The sequence below is a fragment of the Gopherus flavomarginatus genome, chromosome 3 (assembly GCF_025201925.1).
Source record: "Gopherus flavomarginatus isolate rGopFla2 chromosome 3, rGopFla2.mat.asm, whole genome shotgun sequence".
NCBI classification, from domain to species: Eukaryota; Metazoa; Chordata; order Testudines; family Testudinidae; genus Gopherus; species Gopherus flavomarginatus.
In genome coordinates this window covers 422080-436654 of record NC_066619.1, presented here as the reverse complement: position 1 = coordinate 436654, position 14575 = coordinate 422080, and the positions used below count along the sequence as shown (strand labels likewise).

Genomic DNA, 14575 nt, shown 5'->3' with positions numbered 1-14575 from the left:
TGGGCAATGGAAATCTCTGGGGGTAGCAGCGAGAGTCTCTGGGGATGGGGGTCTCTGGTGTTTGGGGGTCCTTCTGGAGAGGGCGATTGGGGGTCTCTGGGGAGACCAATGTGACTCAGTGGGGTTGGGGCTCTCCCTGGGGGAGCAATGGGGTGGGGGTCTCTGGTGTTTGGGGGTCCCTCTGGAGAGGGCGATTGGGGGTCTCTGGGGAGATCAATGTGACTCAGTGGGGTTGGGGCTCTCCCTGGGGGAGCAATGGGGTGGGGGCTCTGGGAGTGCAGTGTGATTCTCTGGAGTTGGGGTCTCTCAGGGGAGCACAGTGGGCTTGGGGGTCTCTCTGGGGGTGCAGTAGGAGTGGGGCCCTGGTGTGCGGGCGCAGGGGGGTGTCTCCGGTTCCGGGTCCCTGGGGGCGCAGCCGGGTCGGGCCGGTCCCTCCCGGGGTGCTGCGGCTGCTCGCCGATCCCGCCCCTCCCTGCGGCTCGGCTCGCGAGCCTGTCCCTAAAAGGTGCTCGGCGGCGGCGGGGGAGGGTCCGGGTCCCGCGGCTCCTCCCGTCCCCTCCCAGGCTTTTAGGCGCGGCGGCAGCGCCCGGGCGCCAGAGCCCGCTCCGCCCGGCCCCGCTCCCAGCCCCGCTCCCAGCCCGGTCTCCGCCCCGCGCCGCAGCCATGGACGCCATCAAGAAGAAGATGCAGATGCTGAAGCTGGACAAGGAGAACGCGATCGACCGCGCCGAGCAGGCGGAGGCGGACAAGAAGCAGGCGGAGGATCGCTGCAAGCAGGTGAGCGGGGTCCCCAGGAAGCCCCCTGCCAGCGCCCCCGCGAGTCCCCAGGAAGCCCCCCCGCCCAGCGGCTCCCCCCCAGTTCCCAGGCAGTCCCCTGCCGGTGCCCCCCAGTTCCCAGGAAGCCCCTTGCCAGGGCCCCCCCGAGTCCCCAGGAATCCCCCCTGCCCAGCGCCCCCCCCCAAGTTCCCAGGCAGTCCCCCTTGCGCGCCCCCCCCGGAAGCCCCTTGCCAGGGCCCCCCCGAGTCCCCAGGAATCCCCCCTGCCCAGCGCCCCCCCCAAGTTCTCAGGCAGTCCCCCTTGCACCCCCCCCCAAGTCCCCAGGAAGCTCCCTGCCCGGTGGCCCTCCAAGTCCCCAGGCAGATCCGGGACCCCCAGAGAACCCCCAAGTCCCTGGGCATCAACCTTAGCAGGGCCCCTCCCAGCACCCTGGCCATACCCCCCACCCCAAGTCCCCAGGCAGCCCTAACACTCCCCTGAGTTCCCAGGCTCCCCAGCCCACCCTACACCTGGGCACAGCCTCTCTGAGTCCTTAGGCAGCCACCCCTCAGGTCCCCCCCTAAGTCCCAGGGAAGCCCCCCATCACACACTCGGACACCTCCCTCCAGTGCCTTCACCAGCAGCCCCTCTAGTTTCTAGGCAGCCCGCTGCCCAGCCCCCCCCCAGCTGGGATTAACCCTGCCCAGTATCCCCATCCAGTGACAGATTAAGCAGGGTGAGGACCGATACCCCCATCCCTCAGGGCACCTCCCCCTTAGACTCCCATTGATAGGGTGAAGACCAAGTGTGGGGGTCACTGCACACTGTTGGGGACCATTCCAGGGACCCCCAGTTCCATCCCCTGACCAGGTACCATGTTAGCCCCTCCTGGAGCTAGACTTGTAGGGAGCTCATTGCAAACAGGCATCCTGGCCCCCCCTGCTCATCCAGGCACTGGGGTAGGGACTGTCTCTGCTCCACCCCCCCTTGGACACTGCCTGTCTCAGCAGTTCAGGCCCTTGGGATGGAGCCAGAATCTCAGGCTGAGACTGGGGTTCTCCCCTCCACGCAGCGGGTTCACCAGAAATGTGGGGCGAGAACATCACTCTCCCGCAGCTGTGCCCAGGACTGGGGAGAGGCTTCTCTGGGCTCCCCTGGTCCTTGGAAGCCCAAGGAGCCTTTTCTGGGAGCCACCATCTCTGGAGACTCTTCCCAGCACTGTCCCGCTGGCCTCGAGTTCCAGGAACCAAGCTCTGTGTCTGCGCCAGTCCTGGGCCAGCCGCTCTGGGACACCCCCCAAGTTCGCCTTGCCGCTTGCCTGTTACCTAGCATGCTGCCTGGCTCCTGCCGAACCTCTGTCCGGGCCCCTAACCCCCCGCTCTGATCTCCCTTCCCAGCTGGAGGAGGAGCAGCAGGCCCTGCAGAAGAAGCTGAAGGGCACTGAGGATGAGGTGGATAAGTACTCCGAGTCCGTCAAAGAGGCCCAGGAGAAGCTGGAGCAGGCGGAGAAGAAGGCAGCAGATGTACGTACCCACTGCCAGCCCCTCTCCCCATGAGACGGGAGAAGCATCTCATGTGGGAGGGGTGGGGGCCCTGTCACTGGGGGATTAAGGGGTGGGAGCCTCATTGGGAAACCTCTCCTGGTGGAAGCAGTCGAAATCCCATCACTTGGGACACTTACACTAAGCTGCACTAAACACTATAAAATGGACAATAGGGGCCTGACCCCTGGAGAGGGAGGTGCAGCCCAATGGGAGGAATGGGGCAAGAGGTGTGTAGTCTGTTGAGGGAGAAGGCGAGGGTGGGTGCAGTCTGGCAGGTGGCGGAGGATGGGGAGACAGTTTGGGGTGCAGTCTAGAGGGTGACGGAGGATGGGCAGATAGGTTGAGGTGCAGTCCGAAGGCGATGGAGGACGGGGAGACAGGTTGGGGTGCAGTCTAGAGGGTGACGGAGGACGGGGAGACAGGTTGGGGTGCAGTCTGGCGGGCGATGGAGGACGGGGAGACAGGTTGAGGTGCAGTCCGAAGGCGATGGAAGACGGGGAGACAGGTTGGGGTGCAGTCTGAAGGTGATGGAGGACGGGGAGACAGGTTGAGGTGCAGTCCGGCCACAACGGAGGACGAGGAGACAGTTTGGGATGCAGTCTGGCGGGCAACGGAGGACAGGGGGACAGGTTGGGGTGCAGTCCGGCGATGGAGGACGGGGAGACAGGTTGAGGTGCAGTCCGGTGGCGATGGAGGATGGGGGACAGTTTGGGGTGCAGTCCGGTGGCGACGGAGGACGGGGAGATGGAGGATGAGGAGACAGTTTGGGGTGCAGTCTGGCGGGCGACGGAGGACAGGGAGACAGGTTGGGGTGCAGTCTGGGCAACAGAGGATGGGGAGACAGTTTGGGGTGCAGTCCGGTGGCGACAAAGGATGGGGAGACAGTTTGGGGTGCAGTCTGGTGGCGACAAAGGATGGGGAGACAGGTTGGGGTGCAGTCTGGTGGGCGACGGAGGCTGGGGAGATAGGTTGAGGTGCAGTCCGGCGATGGAGGACGGGGAGACAGGTTGAGGTGCAGTCCGGTGGCGACGGAGGACGGGGAGATGGAGGATGGGGAGACAGTTTGGGGTGCAGTATGGCGAGCGACGGAGGACAGGGAGACAGGTTGGGGTGCAGTCTGGGCAACAGAGGACGGGGAGACAGTTTGGGGTGCAGTCCGGTGGCGACAAAGGATGGGGAGACAGTTTGGGGTGCAGTCTGGTGGGCGACGGAGGATGGGCAGATAGGTTGAGGTGCAGTCCGAAGGCGATGGAAGACGGGGAGACAGGTTGGGGTGCAGTCTGACAGAGGACGGGGAGACAGGTTGAGATGCAGTCCGGCCGCGACGGAGGACGAGGAGACAGTTTGGGGTACAGCCTGGCGGGCGATAGGGAGGTAAGGGCACAGTCAGGAGAGGGAAGGGGATGCAGTTTGAGGCGAGGCAGTGAGCTCTGACCTGCAGGAGGTGAGAAGCTGTTTGGAGTTTGCTCTTGGATGGAGGGCTTTGCTGACAACACTAGACACTCCTGGAGCTCTGCAGGCCCCAGAGCAGCTCTGCTGTTTCAGCGGACTGGACCCACCTCTCTAGTAGTGATAGGGCCCTGCCAGGACTGGAGCTGTCACTGCACCAGCCAATATTGAGTATCTTCAAATGGGCCATTGGTATCTGCTGGGCACAGACCAGCTCATCGGCCTCCCATAACATTCAGACATCAAGAGAAATTCCAGGGTGCTTGTTAGCCTGTTCTGGGAAAGCCAAGGAGAGCAGGAAGCCAAGGGGAGGGAGCAGGCACGGCAGGTGTCTGTGCCTCTGGAAGAAACCCTGGGCCAGGGAGGCTGGGGGAGGCAGGAGGGTGGCTGGCTGGCTGGAAGGAAGGAGGTTGTAGCTGTGCTTGGGAAAATCCTTTTCCTCCAGGAGCTCCAGGAGCCTCAGAAGGACAGGCCTGGAGCGGTTTTCTCTCTCTCCTGAGACAGCGGCTCCTGCCTGGGGGAAGACGTTGTGTCCGGGCAGGGCACAGTGAGGAACAGCTGTGTGCAGCCCCCGGCTGCTCCAGGGAGTGGAATGGGGTGTAGTGACCCACTGTGCCACCCAGGGTATTTGACACCCTATAAATAAATCCTCCGGGGTGGTTTTCATCAAAGAAGGGCTGGCTATGGAAAGGAGAAGTGGAGGAGAAGCTGAAGGGAGCCATCTGGAGCACAGCCAGTGGGGGGAGGGCCAAGCTTTTTAGGATCAAGAGCAAAAATTCAATCCCAGCTGGCCTGTGGAGCTAAATGGGGGAGATGTGTCAAATCTCTGAGGTAGCCACCAAGGACAGGGGAGTCCAGACAAGGACAAGACTGTGGGACTGTGATACGTCCCCTCCCCCACTCCCCGGGGCAGCAAAACACCCTGGTTGAGTTCAGGACCCTACCATCCCACAAACGTATTGATCGTCCAGTAGAGCCCTTAGTCAGGATCAGGGCCCCACTGTGCAGGGCTCTGCGTAAACATACAGGGAGGCGGACCTTGCCTCGAGGAGCTTACAATGCCAGCGCTCAAGTGTCCTGCACCCCCTCCTGTCACTCAAGCCAGCACCAGCTGGCACAGTCCGTGCAGTCCAGGCACTGGTGCTAGTTCTCCGGGAGGGCTGCAGGGGGGTGGCCTAGTGGCCCCATTCTCAGCGAGTGCTCCAGGTGTAAAGGCGATGTGGAGCGAGTCTGCTTCCTCCTCCCTGTTCTCTGGCTGCCCTGGCTACTCTGCTCTAGCTCTGGGACGTGTCTGCTCCATTTGGAGCGTGAGCCAAACCCTGCATTGGAGTCCAGCATAACTGAAGGTGAAATCTGCAGCCAGGCACTTGAGACAAGGAGAAGCTCCTCTTGGCCTCAGCCTCGCTTTACCCTGAGGCAGCTGCCCTGGGGTTCTGGGGTTCAATCCTGGGCCCATTGAATCCATGGGAGTTTTGCCATTGATTTCCTCAGAGCCTAGAGTTCACCCTGGTGACTCTTGGCAGAGGCTCCCCTGGGCTTTGGGCAGCCAGAGCCAGGCTGTGCAGCATTAAAGGACTGGAAAACCTGCCTGCAGGTGCTCAATCTGCTTAGCTTAAAGGGAAAGTTATGGGGTGTCCTGATCCCTGCATGTAACAAATATTTGATAATGGGCTTGTCCGGCTCTAGCAGACAAAGATCTAACCCGACCCAAAGGCTGGCAGCTGAAATGAGACAGGTTCAGACTAGAACTAAGATGGAGATTGCGCACAGTGACAGTCGCTAACCATTGGAACAGCTGACCTAGGGTCAAGGAGGCTTCTCCATTCCTGGCAGTTTTTACATCAAGACACGATGTTGCTCTGCTGTAGTTCCAATAGGAACTAATGCAGGGCAGTTCTCCGGCCTGGGTTACACAGAGGGGCAGATTAGGTGATCACAGGGGACCCTTCTGACTTGAAACTCTAGGAGTCTATTAATCAGTTGTTCTTCTGGCGGAGAAGTGGGAGGGGGCCTCTGGGACGTGGGTCTGCCTGGGGCCTGGTGCTTCTCTGAATGCTGATTTAGTTAAGCCAGTGAAGAAACAAGTGCACAGACACTCTGGTTCCAAACAGGTTTGTTTCAGTTCGCCTGGTGTAGATTAAGAGCAGTTTTTAAAGTAAGTCTCCACTACATAAAGCCCTACGACAGCACGTCTCAAACCTAGACCTACAGACTCAGGGTCCTGGGGCTTGCAGCACGTGTAGCCGTTCCCCCTGAGGCTGGAGCCTGGGCTCTGAGTGCTACCCCCCTCGCCAGGTTTCAGAGCCCAAACTTCGGGCCGAGCGGGAACGTCTACACTGCCATTTTGAGTGCCGTAGCATGAGCCCCGTGAGCCAGAGCTGTGCTCCAGGGCTCTGAGATTTCCCGCTGCAGGGTTTGTGGGGGGTTTCTCTGTAGATGTGGCCTAAGTGTCCACAGAGGGGATAGCACTGCTTTAACTGAAGTGGTGCAAATTTGCATGTAGATTACCCCGTGGTGTGGACTAGCGTGGAGTGCAAATGGCTGAGGGTCCAACTGAGCTGCAGATGGGTGGCAGTGGAAAGGAGATGGCCCTGGGGGAAGTCAGAGGCCTGAGTGGATGCGGAGTTCGCAGTGTAGTTGGCAGTGTGATGTGCAGTGCACGCTCCCAGGCGGATGAATCCCTCGTTATGTGGCTCTGATTTGTGTCCACCCCTGGCATATTGTGCTCAGTGCTGGCAAACTGGAGGGAGCTCTGTGAAGAGTAACAGAAAGGCTTGAGGGGGGCTGGACAAACCTACCTAGTTTGACAATGGGGGTGAGGGGGAGTCCTGCGACCTCTCTCCACATATCTGAGAGATGTGACCTCCCAAGAGGGAGGGGAATTGCTCGGGGACCTGGGGGAGAGACCAGGAGGAATGGGATCCCATTCAGAAAAGGAAAAATAGAAAGAAATGTTGGGAAAAACTTGCTGGGAGTGAGCTGAAGAGTGGAGGGGCCCTGTGGTGATGGGTGCTCGAGATGGACCATCTGCGCAGGACTGGCCAGAACCCTGGACAATGAAGTGCAGGGACCAAACCTGCCTGAAAGGATGTCTCTCTGTGAGCCCCTGAGGAGCTCTGTTCTGGGGGAGCCCCATTCCAGGGGAGGACGCTGTTCTGTGGCTGCTGGAGCTTGTTTCCAGGATCTCTCATTGCCTAATCGCCAGCGAGTGAATCCCAGGGCAGGACGGTGCTAGGAGCTGGTGAGGCCTATGCAGCAGGAGCTGGAGGGCACCTGGGAAAGGAGGAGAATAAAACCCCAGGCTGAGAATCCAGGAGCCAGAGGAGCCAGCGCCTCCAGAGATGGGGAGATGCTCCATTCCTGTGAGTCTAGCAGGGCAAGACAGGAGCACCTGAGCCATTCAGGGCTGCTCCCAGCTCCCTGGGCCCTGATAGAGAGGCAGCTGCTCTCTGTAGAAATATCAACAAATACATTAAAATAACTAACCCTCTCTAGTGCTCGTCTGGGGACAACGGGAACGTGCCCCTGGCTCACAGCCTGAGCTGACAAGCCTGTCTGGAGACGGGCTGCAACATGCTAATGTAACATGGGTCCATGCTAACGGGTGTTAATGTGAGCCCCGTCCCGCACAGCCTGCCAAGGGGTGTCAGCTTCCAGCATAACGCTAAGTGTGGCAGGCTCAGGGATTCACAGGTCCTTGCAATCCCAACAGTGGGGTGCGTCAGTGCTCAGTGTAGGGGTGCTCGCCATGGGGGGGAGGGCTGCCTGGCTTCTCCAGTGCCAGCCTCTCCCAGCAGAAGGCGCTGTGGGTGCAGGGCGGGAGCACTGATTCATAGGTTTTGTAGGCTGACCTCCTGCATAGCATGGGCCAGGGAACCTCACCCAGTGACTCTGGCCGTGGAGGGAATTATTCCTGCCTGCTCTGTAATTAACACTGCGAGCCCAGTAACCTGCAGTGGAACTGGCTGTGTAGGAGGCACCCAGCTGCTGCACACTTCCCAGTTCCTGAGGCAGGAGCTGGTCTGGGTGCCCATAAGTAGGGTAGCAGGGCTGGTGTGCGTCTCTGGGGCATGCAGGGAGAGTGCTGGATTCCAGGACTGTGATCCTGAAAGCTCCCTGTGAGGTTGTGACAGGATCCGCCCCAGCCCACCTCCTAGTCCAGACTTTGCTCTTATTTGGTGATTCCCTGAGCCAGTGGGAGGGAGCTGGCTGGCGGCCCAGGGTGTGGCTAGAGTAGAGGCCACTTAGCAGAGCAACTGCTGAAAGAACTGTCTCTCTGGCCCCTGAACCTGCCCCATTCCTGGCAGCTGGGGCTTGACTCCCTGCCCTGTCCTGTGGCTGGTGTGAAAGTGCTATGCTGCAGCTAGGCTCTGCACAGGCCTTGCCTTCACTGCTGAGGACCGGGGTGACAATGCGTGAGCTAGCCTGCTGTAAAGCCAGAGTGGAGCCAAGGCTCTGTGGCTGTACCCTGAGGTAAATGAGCCGAGCTCAGCCCCAGGCAGGGTACAGTGCAGCCGGGACAGCCGACCTGCCTTAGTTACCATGCAAGGAAAACAGACTTCTCAGCAGTGGAGACATGGGCCCTGCTGGGGTCCGTCAGCTGTTGCATATGGAGCCCAGGAATCCCTGTGCTGGCTGTGCTCTTTAAATGCAGGCGTGAAGTGCAGCCAGCGCTGCCTGCTGTCTGTCACTGCTCATTAAGGAGGGACTGAGGGCTCCCCTTGTAACGGATCAGACCATGTCCCAGAGCATGGGACACCAGGGCATAGCCCCTGACACCAGATAGCATCAGTGTTGCATTCCAAGACAAGCAGGGATGAGGATAGCAAGTGTGTCTGAGCACTGGGCAGTTGCGTGTGTGATTCCTTATATCCAGTGCAGAGTAGAGACCAAGGCTGCAGACATGAAATCATCAGGTCTGTCTGAGGGGCTTGTAGATCCCAGGAATGGGATGGATGGTGTCAGGACCCTGGGGCTTGGAGACCCTTTCCCATGGAGATGCGCTCCGAGCACAGGCAGAAGCTCAAGTCGTTCATATCTGGCTGCTGACCCTAAAGGCCCAGCTGTGCTCTAGGATTCATGGCATGCAGCAGGCTGTCGCATGGTTCACACCTGCATGCCCTGTGGTTCCTGCCTGTCGCTGGATTCTGCTGCCATTGTTCAATCTGTGCAGAGATGCTGAAATAGTTCTGGGACCTGGGGCAAATGGGGTTTAAAACTCCCAGACCCCCTTCCCTTCCACTGGTGTTTGGAGCAGCCATGCATCTTGCTCCGGCTCTTGGACTGGACACACTGCAGCCTGCCAGCTCCATCCAAGGGGGCACAGCTCCCAGAGAAATGGTTGTGAGGTGTCTGTGAGAACCCCAATGGGGCTGCAGTCTCAGCAGCCCCTCTCGTGGCTAAGGGCAGAGCCCCTGGTCGGATGGGGAGGCTCTGCAATGATTTCATAGGGCCCATGAGGACCCTCCAGGCCAGAGATCTGACTGGGTGACTCCTGCATTCAGCCCCTTGCTTGTGGGCGAGCTAGAGACCTTTCAGAAAGATACTAGCGCTAGCCTCCTGCATGAGGGGAAGGAGGATCTGCTTCTGCTAGGAGCTCCCTTGTTCTGCTCCTCGGCCTTCATTCCAGCCCCCCCGCCCCCCGCCTGGGCTTCGTTCCTCTTACACGTCACAAACCCTGACTCATGAACATATGTTTATGGGAAACTTCTCTGCTCCCCCTTCCTGCACCCCCCAGGGACTCAGTGTTGTGTGCAGGACCCACCAGGGGCAGGACGGAGCCCTCCCAATTCCGCAGCCCCCTGGCTCCATGGAGCGCAGAAGTAGGGTCCAGAAGCCATGCCCATGGCTACAGCAGTGGCAATGCAAAAAGGGGCCTCTCTGCTGAGCCCCACTTGAAAGAGATAGAGCAAACCCCTACAGGCCAGCCGCTGCTGGGGCACTCCTCTCTGGGCTCTGCAGGCCAGGGACACACAGGTACCCAGAGCACCGCAGCAATGCTCCCTGGGCCTGGGGAGGGGGAAGGCTGGTTCCCTGGGGGAGGGAGGGGAGCCCCTAGCTGCAGTGGGAAAAGCAGCTTGGATGCCTGGTGCTGCCTCTTTAAGAGGAGGGAAGTGTGCAAGCCTGACACTCCATTTCCTGAGGAGGAGATGCAGGAGAGGGGGAGGAGGAGCAGGAAAGGGGATGAAGGCGGGGAGGGGAGAGTTCGCATCCTGAGCTCTTCCTGCTGGCTTGGGAGTGGCAGTCCCACAAAGGGCTGAAGCGGAGCTGTCACCGGCAGAGCCAGTGACCGGGGAGCCTGGGCTGGAGCACAGAGCTGGCTAGGGACAGCCAGCAGGACCCAGTGGGTTGGAACCCAGGCTGCATTGGAGCTCGCCCCAGACCCTGCCCCAGGCAAGTCCTGCTCAGGTCCCCAAGCAGCACCCTCAGGCCTCGTTCCTTGGGCGTGCCCTGGGGTGGAAGATGGCTGGGAGCACCTCCATTGATGCGGTGAAGAAGAAGATCCAGAGCCTGCAGCAGGTGGCGGACGAGGCAGAGGAGCGTGCAGAGCATCTGCAGAGGGAGGTGGATGCTGAGAGACAGGCCAGGGAGCGGGTAAGGCGGTCCAGGGCTTGAAAGTCCCAGCCAGGTCCTCTTAATGCCCTTCCTGCCCCACTCCCCCAGGGGCCTGGGTGCCAGCCTGGGTTTGACGTCCCCTCCGCTCCCCGTGGATGTCAGGGCCTGGCAGGCCCAGTCAGCCCCACCCCAAGCTGGGCTTACCTTGCACCCTGCTTGCCTGATGCTGGACTCCCCATCTAAGGAGCTTCTCCTAGCACTCACACCCCATCTGGCCCTGTCCCAGCCTCCCACCACCTGGGGGTCTGGGATGCACCCAGTGAGGGGCCAGGGTGTAGGCTGCTGGGGAAGGCGGGGCGCAGACAGGGTCAGGGATGCAGCTGGGGAAAGGTTGGGATTGCGGGGAGGGGTCTGGGAAGTAGCTGGGAAATGGGGCCTGGTGCGGTGGTTCAGGCCTGGGGGTTACACAGAGGTGGGGGTAGGAGGATTTTCCCCATGGTAACGGGCCAGAGCAGGCTGGTCCCAGGTGTGTGGTGTAGTAGGTGGGTATCTGGTGCCTGTCCCTATGGTGATGCCAGGGCAGCACAACAGCCGAGAATGACCCAAGCACCAGACTCGTGGCACTCTGGAAAGCCCAGCCCCATCCATGCGCCCCCTGACCTGGCTGTGGCTGTCTGTGGGTTCAGCAAGCCCTGTGTGGCTCAGTTTCTCTGTCCATCTACCGGCTGCGTCTGCATCTCGGAAGGACAGTGGCCAGACCCAGCTGGGAAAGTGCCCCCCAGCAGGGATGAAGCCCTTCTTGCACCCTGGGTGCTTCTGGGGTCCCCATCACCGTGGTGTCAGTTTCAGGCCTACTGCTGGTTGCCCCAACTGACCATCTTGGCGGACTGGGTGCCCATTCCAGCAGCTTTGACTCATGGCCTGGGCCTTGCAGCCACGTGTGCGCCTCCGTCAGTCGCAGAGCCCCAAGTCCAAAAGTGGCCATGCTCTGGGTCTGGTTGGAGGTGCAGTGGATTCTCTGTCGGGGAGGGAACACCTCCTGCTCCAGGCTGAAGCTGCGGCCTCTGCTGTCCTGGCCCACAGGATGCAAAGCTGTGTCCCCGTCTATCCCTCCCTCCCTCCCTCTGGGCTCACTGTGGCTTCCCCTTGCCCTCATGCAGAGGAGGCGAGGGGAAGTACCAGAGGCATTGCTGGCAGGAGTAGGGGATGGATGATTGGCAATGATGTAGGGAGGGTGCAGGAGCAGCAGCAGCGGTACAGCTGAAGGGAGCTGCCTTCTCCCATGCTGTGCAGCACCTGTGCCACCCTGATTAACCCAGGCTGACCCGACTGGGTCTCGGTGTTGACTGCCTCCTCCGAGAAGGGCTCCCAGAGTTCAGGACAGCCCAAGGGACAGTCCCACTGTGCTCCCTGGCAAAGTCACAGCAAGTCTCTCGAGCAGGGATTTGAGAGGCCCTGTGAGCTGGCTCATTACGCTGTGGGGTGGGGACAGGCAGTGGGCAGTGCTGGGCTGCCTAAGGGAGGAAAGGGGCAGGCAGCTCTGACAGCCTGTTGGGCTGGATCTGGCCTGGGAAGCCGTCCCACGATGCTGATGTAACTACCTGATCCAGCCCTGAGTCGGGTGGGAGTCGACCAGTTCCAGCAGCACGTGATCCCATCCACGGCCCTGTGCTTAACCCAGATCAGTTAGGCCTCGTCCCTGGGAATGGCATTAGGCTTGGTTGCCAGCTCTGTCCCTTCACAGCAATGGGCAGATCAGCTGCCCCTGCAGGTTCTCCCAGCAGCCTTCGACTCCACCGCCTCCTCAGTGCTGCAGACTCAGCTGTAGGGACAAGCCCTGGGGGAAGGGGTAGCTTGCAACTGGTTCTGCTCAGAAAGACCCCCCCAGGGATCCAAAAACAGCTGGCCTAGGCCCCAGTGATCTCAGAGGCCCCCTCTCTGCCATAGGCCACCTGTGTTCAGCAGGAAAACTCAGGCTGCCTGTCCCCAGGGTGGGACTTGCAGGAGGGGTGTCGGCCATTCTCAGGGTGTTGTCCTTGCCTCTGGGATTCTCACCACTGGAAATATGTCTGGCCAAGCCTAGTCGCTTCCAGAGCAGACTGTGAGACACAGGTGTCCAGGCCTCTGCTGGCCGGAGGACCCGGGAGCTCTCTCCCTAGCCCCACCCTGTAAGGGTAGCAGCTGAGTGCTGCAGGGCGTGTGCGGAAAAGGTGCTCCATTTGTAATGTGCACCTGGATGCCAGAGTGACAGGTGCCTCAAATACTTTCCATGGTATCCCCACTGCTGGGGACAGGAGGGCTGCCTGCCAGGAGAGGGGTTAGACTCAGGCCTTGGCTACACTGGTGCTTAACAGCGATGCAACTTTCTCACTCGGGTGTGAAAAAACAGCCCCTGAGCGCAGCAAGTTACAGTGCTGCAAAGCGCCAGTGTAAACGCTGCCCAGCACTGGGAGCACGGCTCCCAGCGCTGTAAGCTAATACCCACGGGGAGGTGGAGTACCTGCAGCGCTGGGAGAGCTCTCGCCCAGCACTGCCGCTGCAACCTCACTTGCAGTTCAAAGCACTGCTGCGGGAGCGCTCCCGCGGCAGCGCTGTACGGCTGTAAGTGTAGCCATCCCTCAGACAGTCAGAGATGTGGGGACCCAAAGAGGCCATTATGAGCATCCAGTTTCACTCCCTTCATAGCACAGGCCAGAGAATGTCAGCCAGTGATTGCCACCTCCAGCCTGTCCCTTCCAGTGAGCGGGTCTGGGGGAGAGCACCCACTGAACCCTTACTGTTAAAAACCGCAGCTTAGTTCTAGTCTGAATGTGTCTCGTTTCAGCTTCCAGCCGCTGGCTCTCCCTCTGCCTTTGTCTGCTAGGTGAAGGAGCCCTGTGCTACCAGACAGCCCTGCCCTGTCTAGGTAGCTGTAGACTATTGTCAAGTCACCTCTTGACTTTCTCTTCGATTTGAGCCTCTTCAGTCTCTCGCTGTTGGGCTAGCTTTCCTAACCCCGCATCATCCTTGTAGCTTGTTCTGAACCTTTCCCGTTTGTCAGCACAGTGTGACCCCCGAAACTGGCCATGGTATCCAGGAATGATCTCGCTAATGCCATCTTCCTACTCCCTTTGCTAGCCCTTGCTTATACATCCAGGGATTGCTGTAGCCTTTTTTGCCACAGCATCACATGAGGAGCTTGTATTCCCAGAGAAAGTCTGGCTAATCAGGAGTCTGGCCTGCTTCAGGCCGTACCACAGAGGCCTTCTTCAGGAAAGCTGCTCTGCCATAAGTAGCACGAGGAAGAGAGGAGAAAGCCCTATACGTGGGTATCTCAGGCAGAGAGAGCCCAATAGGTGGATTATGAGTATCTCGGGCAGCGCCCCCCTGGGAACTTCACATGCAGGACTGGGCCTTGCTGATCCAATCTGACTCTAGGAGGATTTCAGCCTGGGCAGGGGAGGGCATTCCCTGGCTGGGTGCGGCTGGGCTACAGGCTGTTTGCCTGGGGTGGCACTAGCAGGCCCAAGCGCTCCTGTTTCTGGCTGGAGCGTGTACCTGAGGCTGGGTGGAGCAGACTCTGCCAGGAGCTTCCTGGGCAGGGCGCCCTGCAGGGAGCTTTCCTATTGTTCCCACAGCCCCAGTCCCGCTCACTCTTTGGTGCTCATTGGCTGCAGGGAAAGCCGGGCCACCCTGCCCAGTAACCTGATCTCCACGAGAGAGCCAGGCCGGTCACTCCAGCGCTGGGCCTGGCTGAGGTCCAGGAACCAGCGGAAACTCTCCATAGAGCAGTTGCGCTGCGTGGCTTCCTGCCCTGACTCCAGGAGGGAAGGGACCTGAGACCTCACTGTGGAAGGGCCAGGTCCTGGCTTGCATGTCCCAAGGGCTGAACCTGGCCAGGTGGTGGGGGGGCCGGGGGTTGTCACCTCTGATCTCCCTACTAGTGTGTGCTAAGCCCTGCCCCATTCCCAGCTTCCTCTGCTCTACTGACCAGGCTGCAGGGAAACCCTGGCCTGTTGGGGAGAGAGCATGGCCGGAGGGGAAGGGGGCCCCAGCCAGGAGAAGGGGGCTCTGCCCACCCCCACATCTCTGTAACCAACATAGGCCAAGGACATTATTGCAGGCCCTGTGGGGTGAGGCAGCTTTCTGCAGCCTGGCTAACGCCTTCTGCTGGTGCTGGGGAGACCCCACTGGAATCCCATCACTGCTGTGCTTTGTGCCTGGGAGGGATGGTTCCTTGGGAGCTCTCCCAGCCCTTGTGGCATGATATGGAGCCAGTGAACCCAGCCCGC

General features: G+C 60.2%; 1 protein-coding gene across 8 annotated transcripts in view; it reads left to right on the top strand.

Moving 5' to 3' along the window:
* Positions 1-589: 589 nt before the first annotated feature.
* Positions 590-14575, top strand: part of TPM2 (tropomyosin 2) — a 29360-nt gene continuing 15374 nt past the window's right edge. For 4 of the 8 annotated variants that reach the window (XM_050943689.1, XM_050943686.1, XM_050943690.1 and 1 more), the window contains exons 1-2: positions 590-777; positions 2154-2279. In XM_050943689.1, the coding sequence (XP_050799646.1) occupies positions 664-777; positions 2154-2279 (240 nt within the window). In that variant the 5' untranslated portion in view covers positions 590-663. Of the gene's footprint in view, positions 778-2153; positions 2280-9988; positions 10344-14575 lie in introns of those variants that run through there. The other 4 variants (XM_050943693.1, XM_050943692.1, XM_050943694.1 and 1 more) reach the window with 3 other exon arrangements.